The following is a 23090-nucleotide window of genomic DNA, read 5'->3' as shown; positions in this document are numbered from 1 at the left end:
ACCACTGGCGGCGGGCTGCACGATGTTGGGGCGTGAGCGGAAGACGGCCTAACGGTGTGCGGGACCGTAGCCCAGCTTCATGGAGACGGTTGCGAATGGTCCTCGCCGATACCCCAGGAGCAACAGTGTCCCTAATTTGCTGGGAAGTGGCGGTGCGGTCCCCTACGGCACTGCGTAGGATCCTACGGTCTTGGCGTGCATCCGTGCGTCGCTGCGGTCCGGTCCCAGGTCGACGGGCACGTGCACCTTCCGCCGACCACTGGCGACAACATCGATGTACTGTGGAGACCTCACACCCCACGTGTTGAGCAATTCGGCGGTACGTCCACCCGGCCTCCCGCATGCCCACTATACGCCCTCGCTCAAAGTCCGTCAACTGCACATACGGTTCACGTCCACGCTGTCGCGGCATGCTACCAGTGTTAAAGACTGCGATGGAGCTCCGTATGCCACGGCAAACTGGCTGATACTGACGGCGGCGGTGCACAAATGCTGCGCAGCTAGCGCCATTCGACGGCCAACACCGCGGTTCCTGGTGTGTCCGCTGTGCCGTGCGTGTGATCATTGCTTGTACAGCCCTCTCGCAGTGTCCGGAGCAAGTATGGTGGGTCTGAAACACCGGTGTCAATGTGTTCTTTTTTCCATTTCCAGGAGTGTACGAAATAGCCGTACTCTTTCCTCGATGGTGATATACGTAACGTACGAGTGCAGGTTGTGATACAAGGACGACGACATACGGAAGTCTGGGTCTGATCGTGACTCGTGCGTAGATAGCCGAAGCGGGAAATTCAGAATCGAGTCTCGGTCTAGCACAAATTTACACTCTCGTCATTCTAACATAGAGCCGAAAGTGCTTCAATTCGCAGCTGCGAATACGATTCCCGTATTTCTTGACTGTTGTAGTCGCAAAAGTAACTGTTCCTTCGGGCATGCTTGCGCGTAAGGAAGATGTGCGCAGAAGATAACTATGTGTTTTGCGAACTTGTACTGCCAATACAAAGTCACCGTCTCCTCCTCTCATGATAACAACGGTCCACGTCGTGGATAGAGTACACGTGTTTCTTCGTAGAAGGTACCCATGATTTCACTTTATTATAGCCTGCAGTTACGTTGACAGAGGCGTGCGGATAGGCAACTAATCTCCATTGCTACATGACAGCAGTTTGCACCCTAATGTTATTTGCTTGTGACACGCTGAAAAGCCGAGCGCCGCATTACATGTTGCATTATTCAGCTTGATACCACAATAAAGGATGACGTGCTAAGGCCTTCGTTATAGCGAGTACGACATAGGGGAAATTATAGAATCCAAATCGATCTCATTCCCTCAATGAATAATTTTCAACTACATGTTGCAAGGAATTTTCCAAGCGTCTTTCCTGACCTGCTGATTTCTCTAAGATTTGATGCATCGGAAATATCTCAAATATCATCAGTCGGCAACACCCTCGAGAAAATCACCCCATAGTAAAGTATGATAATAAACAGGGAAAATCTGTATGTCCTAACTTCCATATTTTATATCTGTATACTTGTAATCTATATGTTCATAGGGTTATTCCCTTAAATGTTTAACTAATTATAAAGGTAGCGTTTACATACATGAGACCGTTGAAATACATTGTCTGGAAAAAAAAGTGAAGCAGCCAGAATACGTTTTCGGATGTCAATGTAACCCCGTACACGTACACACCATGGACTACTATGTAAATTGCGATTCTCTCTGGCAGGCAGAACGGCCGTCAGAGTGCATTAGTGTTGATATCAGCACTGATAGGGTATATGAAAGGTATGAACAGCGTCAGATGTTGAGTGATCTCAGTGAGGAACAGGGATGTGCCCTGTATTGGTGTGACATAGCGTTAGCAGCGCCTGACGCAGTTTAAAGGGACCTCTCTGTGGGTCTCCATTTGGTTGGTTTGTCGAATCGTACATTATCCAGATTTGTGGGGCATTCGGAAGTGACAGTGGCTCGATAATGGACTGCATGAGGACGTGAGGGCAGGCATACTCACTCTTAAGGTTCTGGTCGACCAGTTCTGATCACAAAAAGGGAGGATCGCCATCTTGTGCAGCAATCACATCGTAACACATTCATACCTGTGCCTGACATCAGAGAATATCTAGTGAATTCGGTGCAATACTCTGAGACATCTCGCAACAGTACTAGCGCCAGCTGGACTAGGCAATTACCATCCCATGGGCAGCCTGCCGTTAAAACCACAAAACAAACTGCTGAGTTTTGAGAGGTGCCATGAACGAAGAAGAAAGGATTTCAGATGAATAACGTGGCATTGTGTTCAGCGATAAATCGCCCTTTGGTGCTACCCGGATGACCATCGTCAGTGAGTATGGCGGCGATCTGGGGAAAATTCCCATTCTTACAATGTTTTGGAGAGGCACAATGTTGTTGCTCCTGGCGTCATGTTGTGAGGAGCTATCGGATGTCTTGAGGTCACGGCTGGTGATGTTTGAGGGAACTCTGACGGCATAACGGTAAGTCACAGACGTCCCGCGTCCTCTTGTGTTACCCCAAGTACTATAGTATTACAACGCCAGTTATCAATGAGACAATGCTCACCCACAATGGAAGGTATCTCTGTGAAACGTCTGTGTGAGTTTGAGGTACTTCTACAGCCAGCAAGATCCCTAGATCTGTCCCCACTAGAACATGTATGGGACCAGTTCCCCAGTGTCAGTATCGAGGATATCAAGGAGCAGTTATAACAGATGTGGTGCAACTTGCCTCAGGTGATGATACAACGGATTTATGGTACTCTTCCCGGCAACGGCCTTGCCGCAGTGGATACACCGGTTCCCGCCAGATCACCGAAGTTAAACGCTGTCGGGCGTGGCCGGCACTTGGATGGGTGAGCATCCGGGCCGCCCTGCGCTGTTGCCATTTTTCGGGATGCACTCAGCCTTGTGATGCCAATTGAGGAGCTACTCGACCGAATAGTAGCGGCTCCGGTCAAAGAAAACCATCATAACGACCGGGAGAGCGGTGTGCTGACCACACGCCCCTCCAATCCGCATCCTCAGCTGAAGATTGCATGGCGGTCGGATGGTCCCGGTGAGCCACTTGTGGCCTGAAGACGGAGTGCTATGATACTCTTCCAAATCGAACCAGTGCATGCATCCAGGCTAGAGCGGTGAACCTCATTCAGATAAGTGGACTTATACTGCTAAGTTTTTGTAAATTTGACTCGATTTAGTAATCACTGATATAACATGACACTACCTGAGCCTATGGTATTTTATTACGTTTCCTCATCCCCTTCTGGGTTCTTCACCGTTTTTGACAGTCTTTGTACGTTGTAGGAGAAAGCGGAGGAGGAGATTAGTGTTCAACGTTCCGTCGACAATGAAGTCATTAGAGACGGGGCACAAGCTCGGATTAGGGAAGGATGGGGAAGGAAATCGGCCACGGTCTTTCAAAGGAACCATCCCGGTATTTGTTTGAAGCGATTTAGGGAAATCACGGAAAACCTGAATTAGGGATGGTCTGACACGAGTTTGAACCGTCGTCCTCCTGAATTGGAGTTCAGTGTGCTAACCACTGCGCCACCTTGCTCGGTGTTGATGTTGTAAGCCACGTAGCAGTATGTCCACGTAGCTTCATTTCGACAACTTCAGTAGTTTTCACCGAATCTTCACCCTCCTGAAAAGATGTTTTTTGCAATAATTAGGTATCTGTTATTTCATGATGTTTTATTGCTTATATTTACACTGCCACTGTTTGTAGTTTTAATCTGACGTTACGATCAGCTTTATACTACCATGTACCGTTTCGGTCAAGTGTTTGAGCGCAGGGAAAAAGGACTCCCTTGAAATTACAAAATTGATTTTTGTCCGATTTTCATAGCCAAATGGAGATTGGAAAATGGAGAAATAGGAAATCAGTTTCAGCAGTATGAAGTCAAGTTCTGCAAAGAAAAATCTTTGTTTGAAATTAGTCCGGGTACTTAAGAAAAACTTAAATAGTTATTTGAGGGAAAGTTACACAATGGATTTTTTCCGTTCGTTACGACAAAGGGAGTAATAGATGGGCAAATGGAGTATCAAACTGACCCGCGTGAAGCCTAGTCTTGCAAAAAAATATTTAACTGCTTAAAAGTAATCAAGTTAATTTAGAAAAAAACGTAATTAGTGATTAGAGGGAAAATTGAAATGTTGCACGAACATCTACTTCCAGCAATTTAAAAGAAGTGTCAAAAACTATCAAATCACAACGTAAACTAAAACTTCTCTGCTTTCTCTTCATCTATAAACTTTTAATAATAACAGAACACGGATTGATATTTAAATATATTATATTTAACGCTTTCTGAACAAAATTTCAAAATATAAAAAAAAACTGAAAGAAATAAATAGTATGAATTGTCTAAAAGTAAGAAGTAAAATAGATTACAGAATCATTTGAAGCGCCTATGATTATTTCTCGAAATTATCCACAACAAATGAGATGCCAATTGAGAAATTAAATCTGACTGTTTAACATAGAATCTTAGAATTTTGAAGACTACTAGAGCAACTGATAGCACTTCATATAGGGATATCCTTACGTCACTAACGCATGAGCATCTCAGTTGATGTATATGATTTTGAACATAATTCAAAGGCGCGTCAGATGTATCTCTAATCTACGATCGCCCAAAAAGTAACGCATCGCATTTTTTTTCTCCGCCGAAAACAATCCTACGAATGCGAAACGTTACGTATGTATTATTTGAAGTCTCGTGAGTGAAACGTGCTAAGTTTCCGTCACTTCCGACGGATAACGTAGCTGCAGGACAGTTTCAAAATGGCGTCTGTAGGTGATGTACGTCACAAGCAACGTGCCGTCATTTAATTTCTCACTGCAGAGAAAGAAACTGTGGGGAATACTCGCAAACGCTTGTGCGAAGTCTATGGAGCATCCGCTGTCGACAGAAGTACAGTTAGTGGCTGGCCACGGAGGGTTGGAGGGTGAGGTCATCAAAAGGAGGTTCGGTGGAGCTCCACGACATGCAGCGGCCGGGGAGGCCATCCGCGGCCGTTACACCTTACATGTTGCAGCGAGCTGATGTTGTCATTGGCGAGGATAGAAGTATTACGACTCGGCAGTTGGTGATGCATCTGTTAATCAGCAAAGGAAGTGTGGATGCAATTATCCGTACTCTTGGATATTGAAAAGTGTGTGCAAGGTGCGTCCCACGGTGTCTAACGGTGGATCACAAATCGCACAGAAAAACATTTGTTTTGATTTTTTGCAACCTTATAAAGCTGAGGAGGAGCCTTCTTGTCCTGGATTGTGACTGGTAATGAAACCCGGGTGCACCATTTTGAGCGTGGAACAAAACGACAGTCGATGGAATGGCTCCATCTCCACTCTCCACAGAAGAAAAAATTTAAAGCAACTGCTTGCACCGGAAAGGTCATGATCATTGTGTTCTGGGACTGTGAAGGTGTGATTCTCATTGATGTGATGCCAACAGGCGGTACCATTAATTCAGAGGCATATGTCAACACATTAATGAAACTGAAGACGCGCTTCAGAAGACTTCAGCGCCACAGCAACCCAGAAGATGTTTTGCTGCAACACGATAACTCTCGGCACCACACAAGTCTGAGGACTGCTGAACACATCGCAAAACAGGGTTGGACAGTGCCCCATCCAACCCACAGCCTGACGTAGCCTTCTCAGACTTCCTCTTGTTTAGGCCATTAAAGGATACGATTTGTGGAAGACATTTTGAGGACGATGAGGAGATGATTCACACAGTAAAGCACTAGCTCCGCCACCAGGACAAGGATTCGTACCGGCAGGGCATACACGCCCTTGTTTCGCGCTGGGGGAAGGCCATAGAACGAGATGGAGGTTACGTGTGGATAAAACACCATTCTTTCGTGTGTGTAATTCTCATTATGTTCAATAAAGAATTGTGAAGAAAAAAATTGAGGTATATTACTTTCTGGGCTACCCCCGCATTTTATTTCTTTCTTGTAGAGAAATCATTTCACAAAATATTTGACTATTTTGTTATCCTGCTTTTATTGGATGAACGGTTATGAGGCTGTCATGAATCACAGGCCGAAACCAGTCATCTTAATAAATCATACCAAGTGATCCGGAAGGAGTAGTTCTTCATTATAATTCCATGTCATCATTGTGCCCTGAGACACTGTATCTGCAATTATGAGGCAGGAGATTGTTAGAAGAATTATATTACAGTGTTAGTTATAGAACTTCCTGCAGAGATCTCCTAAAAAGTTGGTATTTTGGCAGCTGCTTCATCACGCATACATTCATTAACGGCCTTGTCATTATAAAAGTTTCTTTCTCAAAATCAATCTAGTGATTTACCTTACAATCACTTGAAGGACGGCGCAATAGAAATAGCCATAACCAGTTTCTGGCATTTTCTTCTGTTTTTGTTGTTGTGAGACATGAAATTCTGTATTGTCCAGAGTCTATAAATATTTTAATTTCTACATATATAAGTGATGTATAATATATTAAAGCTATTCGGAAGACGATTTTAATTCTTCAGTTACAGAATCTTATGGTGAGTAAAATTCCGTATATTTGTTAAATCTAGTTATATAGCTTGTGGACAGTGATATCATGTTTCGTCGGTCTTGCACAGAGGTACAGAGATGGTTTATAGGAGGTACATTTGCCTTTTTTCAGGAGGTGTAATTAGTTTAGAAATCTTCTTCACATATGTCTACCGAAACGCTTCCGAATGAGCCACAAGTATAACACTTATATCTTCTAGGTCGTCATGATAAATGTATGTATTACAAAGGAATTAATTTCTTTTCTTAATGAAACGTGCACACTCAGAATTTAAGTGTAATCCCACCATTGTTATGTCGTGCTGTAGCATACCCCACTCAAATCTACTAATCATTACTGTGACACTCTTGCACCGACTAAAGAAATCTGTAAATGAATGAGCAGCTGTTCTCTGAATACTCCCTGCCTATTCCATCAATTTAGAGTGATGTGGCTCCCTGTCTAACGAAGAACTTGTCAAAATAAATTTTTGTAAATAAATTATACTTTTTTGTGATGAACGTCAGGGTGACATTTTCTTTCCCTACAACTAAACTGCTCAAAAAGTCTTACGTCACCTTCATGAGTTGCATACGTTCTTTTGTATCGGAAACCTCTTGCTCAATACTCTTTTGAAAACAGGAAATCTCTACGTAAAGATACCTGTGTAATGTGGTAACAGCAGACATCCTTTGTCATTACAGTTCAGCACAGTGCGCTATGTCTCAAACCCAGTGAAGGGTGCAATACGGCTTTTGTACCTTGTTCCCTCTGCTAACATGCCTCTAAAGGCCATTTCAGGCTTAGACTATGCGAGCCTTGTTACTTTACGGCAGTAACAGTAGACAGCAATGGGAAGTTATCGTCCGAATTAGCGTACGCCACATTATCATTCAAACGTTCAACGGCTAGCGAGAGACATAAAATATCTAAGATAACCGTGCCTATACGTCAGCTTACAAACGCTACTTACAAATTAAGGCTGGTAGGTACCACGAAGAGACTGCAAGAGAACTGCTTGCTGTACAAACCCCCCAGCACCATGGTGAGCGAGGATGTGACGAGAAAACACCCTGAAGGGGACTTAGATCAATGGCACTTTACCAAGGACAGCAAAAATATTTTGATTGCCGTATGAGAGTTCGAAGGCGTTCATGTATTATTCACATAATGGGTATGCAATTCGTCACGTTCAGCATTGTGGTGGGACTGTCATATTTTAGGCTGGTACCATGTAACGATGTCGGACGCTGCCTTCAGTGTCAAGGGTAATTTGAGGGCTGTGCAGTATCGGGACAGAATGCTTCACCCTATTGTCCAGCCCTACAGTCAAGATTTCCGTGACGGGTTTGTCTTTAAATGTAGTAATATGCGCGCTCACCGCGTTCGCCTCACGAGTATCCTCTTCCAGAAAGCGCTAATCAATGGAATGCAGTGGTCTGCTGCATCTTCTGACATAAAACGATTGTGTATGATTGAAACTTCCAGTCCATCGTCGCAGAAGCCGTCCTTACACAATGGTTGACCTCAGGAGGGCCGACATTTGCGTGGGACAGGACTGAGCAGCAGATTATCGACACCTTGTGGGCAGTATGTGAAGGAGGATCCAGTGGCGGTGGAGCATAGCACAGAACTTAAACCAGCAGTAAAATCTGTCTACAGACTGTCGAAAAGGCTACCTTTATTTGGGCTGTTGTGTGACATTATCATCATATATCACCATGTGATAATGACTCATTTTTGCCGCCATTTTGTGGTTAATTTTATTTAGAGTGTACTGTACACATTTGCTAGGAGGAAAGCTCTGCGTTTTTTTCACTGCGAAGGTATTCTGTCTCTACGGCCTATTTGTCAGCAGAGCTAGTCAGTGAATTTCATTATGAAGGGAGGAGGTCCCCTAGAAGTTGGGCAGTTTTCACAGAAGTAAGTCTCTGGCCTGCTTAGTGCTTCCTTTGGCAAAACCGGCGTCTATTCTAGCCTTGATCAGCGGGTGCCGTGCCACCATTGCCATCCCCATAGAATACATTCCGTATTCTGCTGGGACACCAAAGGACGAGACACTGAGATGCCGCCCAGCCAGCGTGGAAAGGTCCATTGCTTTCACTACAGAATATGGTGTAACCAACTGAACTAAGGCACTGTGCCACTATTTTGGCATAAAGAAGCAGAACAATAGATGGGACACTGCTCCATCCCATTACCAACCCCATATTTGTTAAGGTGCATTTTGTACACCAAGAGTGGATATTTTCTGCAGCGTTCTCCCATTTTTTCGCGAAATAAGTAATATTCTAATCCGTAACACTAATAACAGCACTGAGTGCAAAAGAGTTTGGGAATGTAAGTGTTGCAATTGGAGTAGCGCGATTAGTAATCTGTGCAGCTCGTAACTTGCTTACTTTGCCACGGTAATTGTTTTGCTTAATTTGATTACGATTTGTGTCATCTTGTTTTATCTTAACTTCGATTTCACTAGTTGCCCAGATGAGCAGATTTTGTTGCTCTTTGTCCATACAGCGTTCCACACTTATTGGTTTCAGTGCTAGCATCATTTTGTAACAAGATTTGAGTTTTAGAGAACTTTATTCTCTGTTAATGTCTATTGTGATTCTTATCAGCCATTAGAGAAAATAAATGTCTTTTAGTCTTAGTCTTTTTACATTGTTCTACAACTTTCCCATAGTTAGGCGAACTACTCGTAATAAATGGAACTTGGTTCACATCTAATCTTGTTGTTGTTTGTCGGTGTAATGGTTGTACCCTTAAGAATTCAGAGAAAAGAACGAGGATTGCACTCACTCGTCTTGTATGACCAAAAATTTGTTTTATAACTAGCATTGTACTTACGCATCTAGACTCAGATCCAGAATTGGGGCCCAACTTTCAGTTGTTTTCACTTTGTTGCAAAGAAAAGCTGCTTCTTTAGTTTTATAAGTGTATCTGCAGGGTTAATCACCTAAAACTTACAACGCAAATATTGTGGAAGTGGAGAGTGCTATTGATGTGCGGTTTTCACAGAATGGATTGGTAATCGGCGGCTCATATTGTTATCCAATAAACAAAGTGTAATAATACTTATAAAGTGTATTTTTTGTGCAAACGTACACTTTTGTAAGTAGAACAATGTCTGTTGACATTAACAAACTATAATAGGGTAATTCAAAATGTCCGTGGTGTTCGTTGCAGGATCATAGTGCGAGTCATTTACGAGACATGGTATTTTCTAAGGTTTCGATACCACCACTTGTTTGTGCCTTTCAACCAACATAGTTGCTAGGTACGATGCTGTTATGTTTGCTCCCACTGTGATTGTGTATTCCTTGAGAGCACTGTGACTTGTCAGCGTATGAATGTCCACGTAGTAGGTCGTGAGTGGACAATGGGACTTACTAACGCAAAAATGGCCGACATGCTCATGGTGTATGGAGCGTGTAGGAAGAATGCAGTTCGTTATTGTACGGTGTATGTGGCAAGGTATCCCAACAGACGTCAACCATCTCGGCAACTGTTTATCAGCTTCCTCAAATAGTTACGTAGAAGTGGTAATGCAACACGTAGACAATATAACAGAAGGAAACGTGTGATGACAGAAAAGGGGGAAATTAATGTTCTTGCTGCTGTTGCAGTTGATCCGCTCTTTAGCTCCCCCGCAATAGCACCAGTAAGTGACATGAATAAGGAAAGTGTCCTACGCAGTCTCCATCGACATGGGTTCCATCCCTATCACATCTCTCTCCATCAAGAGCTGCCAAGGAGCGATTATGAGGATCGTGTTAACTCCTGTACATGGACATTAAGACAGCATACTCCAGATGTGTCATGTATCCTGTTTATTGATAAAGGCACATAGGTCCGATGAACATGTGTCCGGAAACGGACGGTGTGTGTGCAACGACAACAGCTCGTCCCGGAACACAGTACTGATCTACATCAAATCCACGTCAAAATAGATGTTCAAAATGGCCTCTATGGGATTGCAGGCGACAGGGACAGTAGTGGTTGTCATTCAGGATACGTTGGATTAAACTTGGTTGGCGGGTCACTTGCCTGGAGCTGGTATTAGGGATCGTCTCAGTATCCTGTAGAACCCGTTCGTCTAAATCTCATGTTCGCACAGTCCGCCGCCTCCTTTCAATTTCTTCTGTCTGAAAGGACCCATGACCTCAAAAACGCCCAAAAAGGGCTTGAAATGTTGTGTGCTATGGTTGGTGTCGGTGAGGTACCTGTCTCGACAATTTCCATATGCTTGACCGTACATAAACACGATCTCGGCTTGTTCCAAATATGAATACAGGACCGTTTCGCTTCTTACACTACGACGAGTCGATTACACTGCCTGCAGCACACAAGGAACACACGGTATGTGGTCAGAGGAACTGCCTTTCGTCAGTGCCGTCTACTGTGGCAAAGATGCATTTCCAGACATGTTCATAGGACCGCTATTCCTCCGTTTCCAGTCAGGAATCCGTCCCTATAGTTCGTCGGTGTTATTAATGTTCAACTGCCACCGTTAAATCTATACTCACACAAGTTCTCATACATGTTGGTAACGCAAAACTTTTATGAACTAATGTTAATAATTAATGAAAACCACATCTCTATTAATACACATTTATTTTGCCACGACCAGCTTCGTTTTCTTATATTATCATCGGATTAACTGCAGTTAAATAAAACAAGAAATTAGCCTAAAAGCTATAGTACTGTGGTACATATCATAACAAATAAAATAAGCAACTCACACTGCCTACAGTCTTACAACAAATCACCGAGTCATGCTGGTGTCATGATATAAAATATCTGAGTGTCACACGTAACATTGGAGACAAAATCTGGAAACGGCGATCACATAAACATTCTGCCGGTCACCTGACGAAAGCATGGCGAGCAATAACTGCATGCGACACGGCATGATGTGTAGACGCGAGGCCCACGAGAAAGACAGGCAATGCACATGTGACACTGCAGGTCTTACTACGAGTGCCAGCAGCCGTCTCCGGAGGGGAGCGAGTAACTGTTTCAAAAGGGTTTAATAATCCTAGACTGTGCCTTTGAATTTAAGCAAGCTGTCGACAACAGACGAAAAATTTAAGATCTTTAGTTGGTACTTTTCAATTACATATTGATTTCCCTTGGGCCCTGCACGGAGCCGAGCGAAGTGTGGCAGACAAGTCGATTAGTATGACGTCACGAGTTTGTTCAGGGGGAGGGGGGTCGCGTTTTTCTCGTGTGTCCCGGTGTACACTAGTCGGTCCAGAAAGAGTCAAATACATAAATATACCACTTGACTTCAATCGAGTGTGATGTATCGATTGTGGGATCATAATCGTCGTTTCCAGATGTTGTTTGTAACTTTATGTTGAAACATCCCCCTTAGAAAATTTTTATAAATGACAGTGCTGGAAAACCTCTTACATTATTTGATTTTCAAACAGCTGAGCAGAACTGAACGTACTCAGACATTTCTCTCTTTACTTATTCTGATCAACACTAAACTGACAACCAATATTTTTAGCGCAACGCAATCTGACTTTCAATAATCCCTACAAAAGAATGGCCCTGACTAACAATAACCTATACCTTTCATGAATCACTTACCTCACAAAAATCTTCGTTACTCGAACTACTGCAATACAGCGAGCGCCAATACTGCCAGCTAAATAAAAGATTCTAGCTACTGAAGTCACTAACTACTGATAGGCATAGTTATCAAATGAAAGATTCTGATAGAGAACAAAGTTTAATCCAACGTATCCTGAATGACAACCACTACTATCCCTGTCGCCTGCAATCCCTTAATAGTGTTCAAAAGTCATAATATATATATCAGTTCATGACATCCAGTCTTACAAATTTACTGTCTCTGATGGACACACGTCCAGATCATCCGCTCTCAAAACTTCGCCATCTCTCTCCCCATATCCACCACTGCTGGCGGCTCACCTCCAACTGCGCAACGCTATGCGCTTTTCACATCCAACTGCCCACCACTACAATGGTAAATATTCCAACAATGCAAACCAGCCACAGACTGCACACAGCACTGTCAGTGATTTTCATACAGAGTGCTATGCGACGTTACCAACATAAAAACCTAAACAGCCTACTTACAATGTGTGACAACCAGACATTTTATATCACGGTACTAGCACAACTCAGTTATGTGTATTATGACTGTTGCCAGTGTGAGTTACCTATTTCAATCGTTTTGTTTAACTGCAGGCAGCCTGAGGATGTTGTAAAAGAGCTAAACTGATCGGGATACAACAAATATGTGTTAATACAGTTGAAGTAGTTGTCATTAATCATTAACGTTATTGCCAATAAGCTGTGAGCTGAGTATGAGCAAGAGTACTTTTTTGAGCAGCTCACACTCTTGATATCGTTCCACATGATGTTGCTCGTGCCACATATCTCGGTTCTACTGACTCCCGTTGTTGATTAGCAATGGCTTATTTAAACGTTGTCGTAATTTCTCACGATGTTTACACGGTGCCACGACTGTCCACCAGGTAGTATTTAGAAGACTCACCGTCGAGGTTCTTGATGGTGACGTGGCACTTGGCATAAGACTTGCGGCGGGGTGAGCCGCCGTCGTAGGCGAGGACGGTGAAGCTGAGCTGCTTGTAGCGCGGCTCGAGCGCCGCCTGCAGCGCCACGAGGCCCGCGCCGTCGCGCCGCTGCAGCGCCACGAGCGGGCTGCGCGACACCAGCGCGTAGTACACCTCGGCGTTGTACGAGCACTCGTCCGCGTCCGTCGCGCGCACACGCAGGAACGCAGCGCCCACCGGCGTCGCGCGCGGGATCTCCACTCTGCAAAAGGCACGTCGCGATACGTTCAAATTCCTCGTCTCTCTAAAGCTGTCCTCATTTAGCAGTGCTTCACGTGCGATTACGTATGTCGCACTTGCTGTTATGGATAGTTGTTGTTACCAGTACCACTTGTCAGTTTTGCCGATGCTGTGTCGCTATCTACACTGCGCAAAACAAGGATTACTTTTTGAAACGCCGTCTTTTTCCCCACACTGCGAAGTGTGAAATTTGGCTGAAATGTGCCTACAATCTTCCTCTGTAATAATGAAGAAACGTAGCAACCCACAACGCGACCCTCGAACTCGGCGATGCTTCAAACAGCAAAGTGTCAGCGCATGTGAAAAAAGGCAAGATGTGCAAGGTGGGTTAATGAGGTCACGTTGGGGCCAAATTTCACCACAAGTTTTCCCAAATTACATCGTGGACATGTCACGCCATGGGAAGGTCGTCATACCCTCTTCTCTTACCCATATCCCACCCCTTCTGTTGATCCGTCTGTGATCGAAAGCAGAGCCGCGATCCCCAGCGTTCAAGGCACGCAGTTTTCTTATGGGTGGCCTATGGAAACATTTCAGATACTCCGCTCAGAATCGACACGGAAAGACGTTAGGGGCGGGCATAAAGGGTGTTAATGAAGCCACCCTTTACATCGGGGCGTTCCTTTACGCACATTAGAAGTCAAAAACGAAAGTTTGCTCTGCAGCGTGCAACAGAACGACGTTCTTGACAACCTTTAACACCGCCGACACTGCCCAGACGATTTTCTCCTTCCCTGAGGACAATATGTTGCTACAACCCCATTGAAACTGATGTGACCCTTATGGAACGTAGCGCGACCGCAGCTTTTGCTCTCGTACACAGTGCAGAAACACTAGGGACCATTCAAAACCATTTGAAGAAAATTCAACCTGATTCGAAACAGCAAAGTGTATTTAGGCTTTTTCAGTCCTCCTGTTTCGTACCCTCCTGCGGCGTGACTACATAGTGGTGCGACACTGATCTCTCTACAAGAGGGCTGAAAAAACAACAACACCCTTTGCTGCTTCGGATCACGTTAAAATTTCTCGACTGGTTTTGTACGGTCCGTAGTGGTTTCATGTTGTGTACCAGATCAAAAAATGCTCTCTTGCTACACTCTAAAGGGGTAAGATAACGTTCAACGGTGTTACAGCTCCACGATGTCCATAGCGAAGCGGAAAAATGGGGAAGGGGGTTGTCTGCAATGTCAAAGTTTGTCAAGAACATCACACTGCAAACTTTTTTCGTTTGCGACCACGAAATGTGTGTAAATGAACACCCAAAGGGCAGAGGTGGTTTCATTGACGGCACTTTCTGCCATCTCCAGAGGCTTTCTTGTATCTATTCCGAGCAGCGGAGTCTCTGAATTTTTTTTTTTTTGCGTGTGTTGATAACTCTGCTGTTTGAAGCGTCGTCGAGCCCGACGGTGACATCGCAGGGTTCGACTCTTCTGCACAATTACAGAAGAAGTTCGTTGGCACCTATCAGCCAAATTTTAAAATTCTGCTTCGCAGTGGTAAAAAATGATGGGTTTTCGAATAAGTGACTCTTTGATTGATTTGCGCAGTGTGTTTGTAAATCATACGCGGGTTATAATTGAAAGTCGATATTAAATTACAAATTACAAAATAATGAAAGGTGCGTCTCATATGACTCTTAAATATGCTCGGAATTACAGGAAACACAAAGAAAAGAAAGCTTACGTCTAAAGAAATCCAAAAAGCCTAAGGAGTCCAGTGCCGAATGAATGTGAGAGCTACGGTAGCGTCGAAAAGGAAATGAAGAAATTGTGAATGTTCAAATATATGTGAATTTCTAAGGGACTAAACTGCTGACGTCATCGGTCCCTAGACTTACACCCTACTTAAACTAACTTAAACTGATTTATGCTAATAACAACACACACACCCATGCCCGAGGGAGGACTCGAACCTCCAGCGGGAGGGGCCGCGCAGTCCGTGACATAGCGCCTCAAACCAACCGGCCACTCCGCGAGGCAAGAAATTGTACGAAGCGATTACGTATCAGACCCATCGGACATACAGTGGCCGCTGATAGACCAGACTTGTGAGTTATCAAGTCTGCAATCATTATGCCACTATGTGCAATCATTGCATCAAAGAGACAGATAATTAAATTACCTGTTGGTATGAAACACTTGCTATGATTTCGAAATGAAAATTAAAACACCTGCAGCTGTCTCTTTTTCATTTAATTTATTTATGTATCCAGTTTCGGTGTTCCATGACACCATCTTCAGGCTCCTTGACCAACGTAAATTGGGAGGAATCCAGTCTCGTGTGCAGTCATAACCAGAGTCAGTATTAAATAACCTAGGTCTAATTATCTCTAATTTACACGACACTGTCACTTTGTTCATCAAGCGACAAGTCATCAATTGACGATTGACGAACTAGGAGACAGTGTCATGTAAACCAGTGATCCACCGACACAGAGCTGTCAGTTGATGTAAGCCAGAGATCTATGGACACCGGTTATTTAATACTGGCTTTTGTTACGACTGCAACACGAGATTGGATTTCTTCTAATATACGTTGGTCAAGGGGTATGAAGGTGGTGCAACGGTACACCGAAACTGATTGCGTAAATAAATTAAATGCAGAAGAGACTTCTGCATATGTTTTAATATTCATTCCATAATGAACAGCCGAAGTCTTTGTATCCATGTATTACAAGGTCCGACATGCAAAGATGTTTGATTTAATCCCGACGTTCTTTCGAAAAATATACAGCGCGGTACAGACCTGCGCACACAAAATTTTTGCATTATAGTCAAGAATCTGCATCAGACATAAGCTCATCATACAAAGTACTAATACTATCTTAAAAAGCACACTGATCGCTCTGGAAAGCTGTATATAGTGTAGAACTGGTAACAGGTGGTCATGTGACCTTTTACGGCTGACGTAAGTCATTGTAATGAATTGGTGTATACGTGCCAGTCTGTTAGCGCATTAATACGGGTCACCGTGGAAATATAACAAAATGGCAGATAGGAATTATCATATTTGGACATGGCCACAACACCCAGAGACTGAATTTGCTCCAGCCGGCCGAAGTGGCCGTGCGGTTAAAGGCGCTGCAGTCTGGAACCGCGAGACCGCTACGGTCGCAGGTTCGAATCCTGCCTCGGGCATGGATGTTTGTGATGTCCTTAGGTTAGTTAGGTTTAACTAGTTGTAAGTTCTAGGGGACTAATGACCTCAGCAGTTGAGTCCCATAGTGCTCAGAGCCATTTTTTGAATTTGCTCCATCTGTCGTTATATCAACGTGGACTGTCCAAAGTTTCTGGGAGGAATTATTTATCGTTCACATCCTTATAAAAAGGACGATTCAATCACAATCGGTTTTAATCTTGATGGGAAAGCGGGTCCATCTCAACCAGTTTCGAATCGAACATGGGAAATGGATTTACATGCAGTGGATATTTGGAATCGGGTCCCTTGCAAAAGGCCATTACCCACAACGGTACGTATAGTTGCTCGTCTTAAATGGGTCAACTATCACAGGAACTGGACCGTATCTGATTGAAGGCGACTCGACGACTGACGAAAGCCCTGTATAAAGTAACGTCAAGGTATTTGGGCGTAAAGCAGTGTTCCAACTCAGTGCCCTCCTACTAAGCTTTTAGTTTTCTAGTTACCTGTCTTTTTCGGAGGTAGAAGGCACAGATCGTTAAGGTTCTTGAAAGTAAAAGGTTATAAAAGTTGACTTGTTAGGTACAACTGATAAAATTAATGGTAGAAAGGAGTTAAGTTTGCGATCATAAATGAAGTGCCATACGAAATTAGCTGTAAAATAAAATTTGTAAAATCACACTGTGTATGTATTACATTAAAAGAAAACATTTTGGGATGATAGAAAATATATGTATCAGAAACACACTGTCGAGAAATTCCGCCTTAAGCAAGACACAGTTTGCTTATTATTGTCTTAGCCATACATGTTTCAATGCGCTATGTGCTGTCTTCAGTGAGGTTTTGTTTATCACTGAGCTTGAAAAACGTTATGGCATGTTAACATTTTGTGGAAATTCATATGAAATTAGGCTTTAAGCTTTTTCTGTATACAAAGGAGTCATACTACCGAGTTAATTTTGCATTATTGTAAATGTGTAGCTAAAGACACATATTATACAGTTTAACAATAAAAAGTTAAACTCTTCGTGATGTTTTGAAGTAACGCTTACAGTACGACTCTGGGAAAGAAGATAGTTATTATAAATGTATAACCACTTCCTTTTCAAAATTAATGCAGTAGGTATAAGTTTCAACAGAGCATAAACATATAATATATGAAGTCTCAACTTTCTAAAAGTGTGCTTTTAGCTAGGTACATATACCAACATAAAATTAATGCCTGATCATAACTGCTTTCTATATAGAAACAGTTTTAAGCAAATTTTTAATGATGCTCCACAAGATGTACCATCAGAGCCAAATGTATATAACACATAGCTGTTGAGAATGGAGGATGTAGTTACCAGTAATTTTTTGTGGCCTAAATATTTACATACCCATACGGATATTATTTAAAATAATCAGACACGTACTGGTAGGTGCGATATTCACACAGCTATGCGGAATATATTTAAGCCCTCACGATTGAGAGACAATTTATATGAGGTTTAAAAGTAACTAGACTAATGAAAATCTTACAAAATCAGGTTTAGGAAGAAAAGAATCAAAATTTCATCTTGTGCATATTATTTTGAAGAAGATATCAGACCAAAATTGCTAAAAGCTTTCTTAGGATAGTGCAGCATTTATAAAATGGTTTTTAATGACGAAACGTTATTGGAATGAAAAATATATCATGGGACTGTACAAAAGACTGTAAGAACTATATTGTGTGATTGTTTTAGCACATTCCAATTTATCCAAAGAAACCTGTATGGTGACTCATAGTCCTAAATAAGGGATAAGTGCCGATGTCTTCCGAGTTATTGAAACTGAAGAAGAAAAAGAGTGGAGAACCAATACCTTTGCGAATAGAAATACTCTCAAAATTGGAGAGGTGCGTTGGTTGTTCAGAAATTGAGAATCTATGTTCTTGGATGGAAGATGTTGGTTTATGTAGGTAATAAGAAATATTAATTTTTGCCACGCTAATGACCTACATATGGTAGATTGAAAAGATGGGTATTATGTCTGTAAAAATATAATGCTGAAGTTATACAAGATGGTCAGAAACAGTCTGAAAGGCTTCTAATGGTGTTGCAGGGTAGGTTATGCTGAGAAATAATTGTTAAAAAGTTCGATACATTGCACCATTTCTGAATTGATAGGCATTGATGTTAGTCAATCAAGCCATTGCGCGCGCAAGTTGAAGTATCCCGCCTGACAGAATTATTATCAGTTGTTCTCATAGCGTAGACGATAGTACACGAGCTTGGGTTCGATCCTTACTACCGTCCCATGTCCAATTTTTGTATCGCTCTATTGTTCAGTCTTACTAAACAAAACGAAGAACACGTTTGGCGACACCGTCTCTGGCGGGCCACTTGAATAGGCGCGCACAACTGCCTGACTGGCTAACTTCAATGCTAATTAACTCGGAAACGGAGCAACGTATCGAACTTTTTCTTAACTGTTACTTCTCAGCACAGCTTACCCTGCAACAACCTTACAAGCTTTTCAGAGTGTTCGTGACCAACCTGTCTACTAACGAGGAAGTGAAAAAATTGGTGGCAGACATTAACACAATTTCTCTGGGGTGCAGACTGGCATCAATAACTTCAACGAAATACACAGGAAATAAGCAAACTCCTTTACATTAAATTCTACTGCATGGAGAATACTGATAGACGGAGCTGAAAAATATGCAGGAAGAAGAAGCTAACGAACCCGTACTGAAAATGATTAAAGTAAACTGAGTAAACAAAGATGGAGCTATATCAAATGCAAATCTTCCTCGGAAATGCTGTGTCCCATCACACGTGCCTCAATTATAACACCACTCTCAAAGTCACTTAAATGTTGATAACCTGCCGTTGTAGCAGCAGTAACTGATCTAACATCTGCGCCAAACACTTGTTGTCTTATATAGGCGTTGCCAACCGCAGCGCAGTATTCTGCCTGTTTATATATCTCTGTATTTGAATATGCATGCCCTTATAAGTTTCTTTGGCGCTTTAGTATATAAATTCAATTGGTATCTTCCTGAAGAGAAGCATTCTTGTTGGTGTATTTGTTGGCCGACAGGATACGGCAGTGCAGATTTAGGAGGGCCAAGATGTCTTTCCTGCAGTCCCCAGGTAAACGTATGCAAGCTGGAGAGAAAAATCGTGTGTACTCTTTTCGCAGAAGAAAAGTGTAGTTTTGTGTTCGGAATTGGGGCTAACTTTTTTTTATTGCTGCATGATCATTTTGGAACATGTAGTATTTCTTTGGGCTGGAAAAAATCACCTCCACTATGAACAGATGTTGGACACATTATCAAATTTTAGAAAATACTGTGTAGAAAGGAATTTAAACTCAGTAATGTTCCAAGAAAACTGTGTAAGGTCCTAACCACACACCAGACGAGTAGACCAAGGCTGATGTCGATCGAAAGTAGTCACCTGTGTCATGCCCCCCCCCCCCCCCCCCCCCCTCCTTTCTGCTGTCGCCACCCCGAGTGTCCACTTGCCGATGGCGTGAGAACACAACTCATACGGAGCTCATTGCAGTAGCTGACTTCAACATTAACGTGCGAAAAACTGCTTTTGCAAAAATGGTTCTAATGGCTCTAAGCACTATGCGACCTAACTTCTGAGGTCATCAGTCGCCTAGAACTTAGAACTAATTAAACCTAACCAACCTAAGGACATCACACACATCCATGCCCGAGGCAGGATTCGAACGTGCGACCATAGCGGTCGATCTGTTCCAGACTGTAGCGCCTAGAACCGCACGGCCACTCCGGACGGCCTGCTTTTGCACTCATATTCATTATAGATTATGATTTCCATAGCAGCTTCATTGCTGACTGACTAGGTAGAACAAAGAGCCCTTAATTACGTTGGTAAGGAGATGCACTACAATTTTAATGTTTCTTTTTCTCCTTGGAACTTTCAGCTACATACAGTTGGCAGCAGAACACGCTGACGCTAATGCGAACAGAATATTTCTACATTAGCCTGAGTACTCTTTTCAACATTCTCTTGTACCGATTGTTGACTGTCCACAGCCATTGGGACGGTCTACAGTCAGGTACTTTACTTGTGCAGACTTTGTCATAACTTGCATCCATTGATTAGTTTGGGAGGGGTGCCATAAACCCGTTGTGTCCATTCCTGAGGCAATTTGGCTCACAACTAATGTAATGGATCTTTGGTATCCTGGATACTGGCACTGGCATGGAGTTTACGTCCGAGCTAGACCCACACATGTTGTATCGGATTCAAATCTGGGGATCTTGCTGGCCACAGCAGTACCGCAGTATCAAGCAGACGGTTCACAGAGATACCTTTCATGTATGGACGAGCATTGTCCTATTGAAAAAAAATTGGCCACGTGCCATGTGTAGACAAGCACTATCCTGTTAAGAAAATGGTACCACAATACTGTCGCATGCGAGGTAACGCATAAGAATGTAGTATGTCCGTGAAGTACAGTTGTCCCGTCAGCGGTCGCTCAATCAGTACCATCCGCGGCCACAAGTCATAATCGATGGCTCTCCACGCCACGACACCAGGAGTAACGCCGCTGCGAGTCCACAAAACATTCGAAGAATGGGACCTCTCTCCAGGTGGCCACCATACTCGCTGGCAATCGTCACTCGGGCTAATGCAAAGACGCAGTTCATCGCTGAACGTAATACAAGGTTATTCATCAGCAGTCCATGCTTTCCAGTAGTGACACCTTTCCAAATGCTGCCGTTTTTGTTGAGAAGTAAACGGCCGCCTATGCATGGGACCGCAATCGTCTAGGCTGGTTGCTGCTAGTCTCCGATCATTGGTGCAGGAAGACACATAATGATACACGGAATCACTTACTTGTTCTCGAATGGCAGGCTCAGGCGTGAAGGGGTTACGATGTGAGTAGTTCACAATATGGCGATACTCCCTTATGGTGGTAAAATGTGATCGACCGGAACCTTGACGACGACTATGTCTACCCACACCTTTGAATTAAGTCCATCGATGGACAGCTATCAAATCCGAAGGCCTCACAAATCTTGATATTGTATGATTCGACCACCTGCCCAAACGGAGGCCCACAATGAGGCCGCTGTCAGTCTCTACAGGTGCTGATAATATTGTTTCACAAGAGTACGATACATCTCCAATTTATTCACAGTGATCACAAAACGTCTGACGCTGTTCACATACCTTATGAACCCTATCACATCTAGTAACAACACTAAACAGCACGATGGTAATGCGCTCTGGTTGCCATTCTACCTATCACGGAGAATTACTTACTCACAGATGATGTGCAGACATCTGGCTATGTCTTCAGAGTGCTTCAATTTTTTTGTCAGGCTGTGTATTCACTGATGCAGCGTTGGTCTTATTGGTTCAATAGATATCGATAACTGGAGGAATACGCTGTTGGGAAATTAGTACGTTATGTGCACTTGAGATATGAAGTCTTTGATCCCAAGAAATTAACAGAGAAGATAAAAGAAAACTGAGTCTTTAATAATTATTTTAAATTTTAAATTTGCAGGGAAAATGTATAGAGTGATCCGCAGTATTTCCTCGAATTAGTTCTCTTTATATGTATGGTCATTCATCTATAACCAAATGAAGATTTCCTTATGTGTTTGTTGCAGTAGACATCTGTAAAGGTTTCTGTAGCTGTAACTGTTGAGAAGAAGATACGGTAAAGATCAAAGCAATAGGGAGCGACAGTTTCTCTGAAAGAGTTGGAAAAATGAAGTGGAAGAAATATATATACCATCACTCAACATATCGGAAGGAATTACAGGAGACATTGCCAAACTTTGCAGCACATACTGAACACATACAGTAAATATAAAATATGAAGCGACAATCTGAGAGAGTTTGAAATTTACATGAACTCGTTGATACATTCAACAAAAAAATCGTCTTATTATGACTTTTTGACAGGGGGAAAACTACCAAATATATCTGATGAGCTTTTGAAAATTTCACAATGGAAATATGTTACTAGAAGAATGGAGAGAATTAGCTCTGCTAAGTATACTGGCAAAGGCAAAAAAGAGAACAGAACAGAACAGAACAGAACAGAACAGAAAATAACTAAATCATAGTAATTCGAATTAGGGCAGTTGGTACCTGTAAAAGCTCAGACCAATTAGTATGTTCAAATGTGTGTGAAATCTTATGGGACTTAAATACTAAGGTCATCAGTCCCTAAGCTTACACACTACTTAACCTAAACACTTAACAAACACACACACCCATGCCCGAGGGAGGACTCGAACCTCCGCCGCGGGACCAGCCGCACAGTCCATGACTGCAGCGCCTCAGACCGCTCGGCTAATCCTGCGCGGCCCAATTAGTATGAGTTAAAGTCTGAGATATAGACACTTTATAGAAAACACAAAATGGTTAGTAGAGAGTGCACAAGAATATCCGCTTGACAATTGAAATTCAATCCGTCTCTGTAGCGGAGTAGTCAGTACGGCTGACTGCATCGCGGAGGACCCGGACTCGATTCTCGGTACTGCCAGGGATTTTTTTTAGTGGGAGTACTGATTAGGGACGCACTCAGCCTAGTGAGGC

General features: G+C 43.0%; 1 protein-coding gene across 1 annotated transcript in view; it reads right to left on the bottom strand.

Moving 5' to 3' along the window:
* Window positions 1-23090, bottom strand: part of LOC124556259 — a 462906-nt gene that overhangs the window by 419022 nt on the left and 20794 nt on the right. The window contains exon 2 of the mRNA XM_047130246.1: window positions 13074-13354. Coding sequence (XP_046986202.1) covers window positions 13074-13354 — 281 coding nt within the window. The remainder of the gene's footprint in view (window positions 1-13073; window positions 13355-23090) is intronic.

The sequence above is a fragment of the Schistocerca americana genome, chromosome X, assembly GCF_021461395.2.
Source record: "Schistocerca americana isolate TAMUIC-IGC-003095 chromosome X, iqSchAmer2.1, whole genome shotgun sequence".
In the NCBI taxonomy this organism is placed as follows: domain Eukaryota; kingdom Metazoa; phylum Arthropoda; class Insecta; order Orthoptera; family Acrididae; genus Schistocerca; species Schistocerca americana.
Note: the sequence above shows the minus strand (reverse complement) of the source record. Positions and strands in the feature narration are given on the sequence as shown.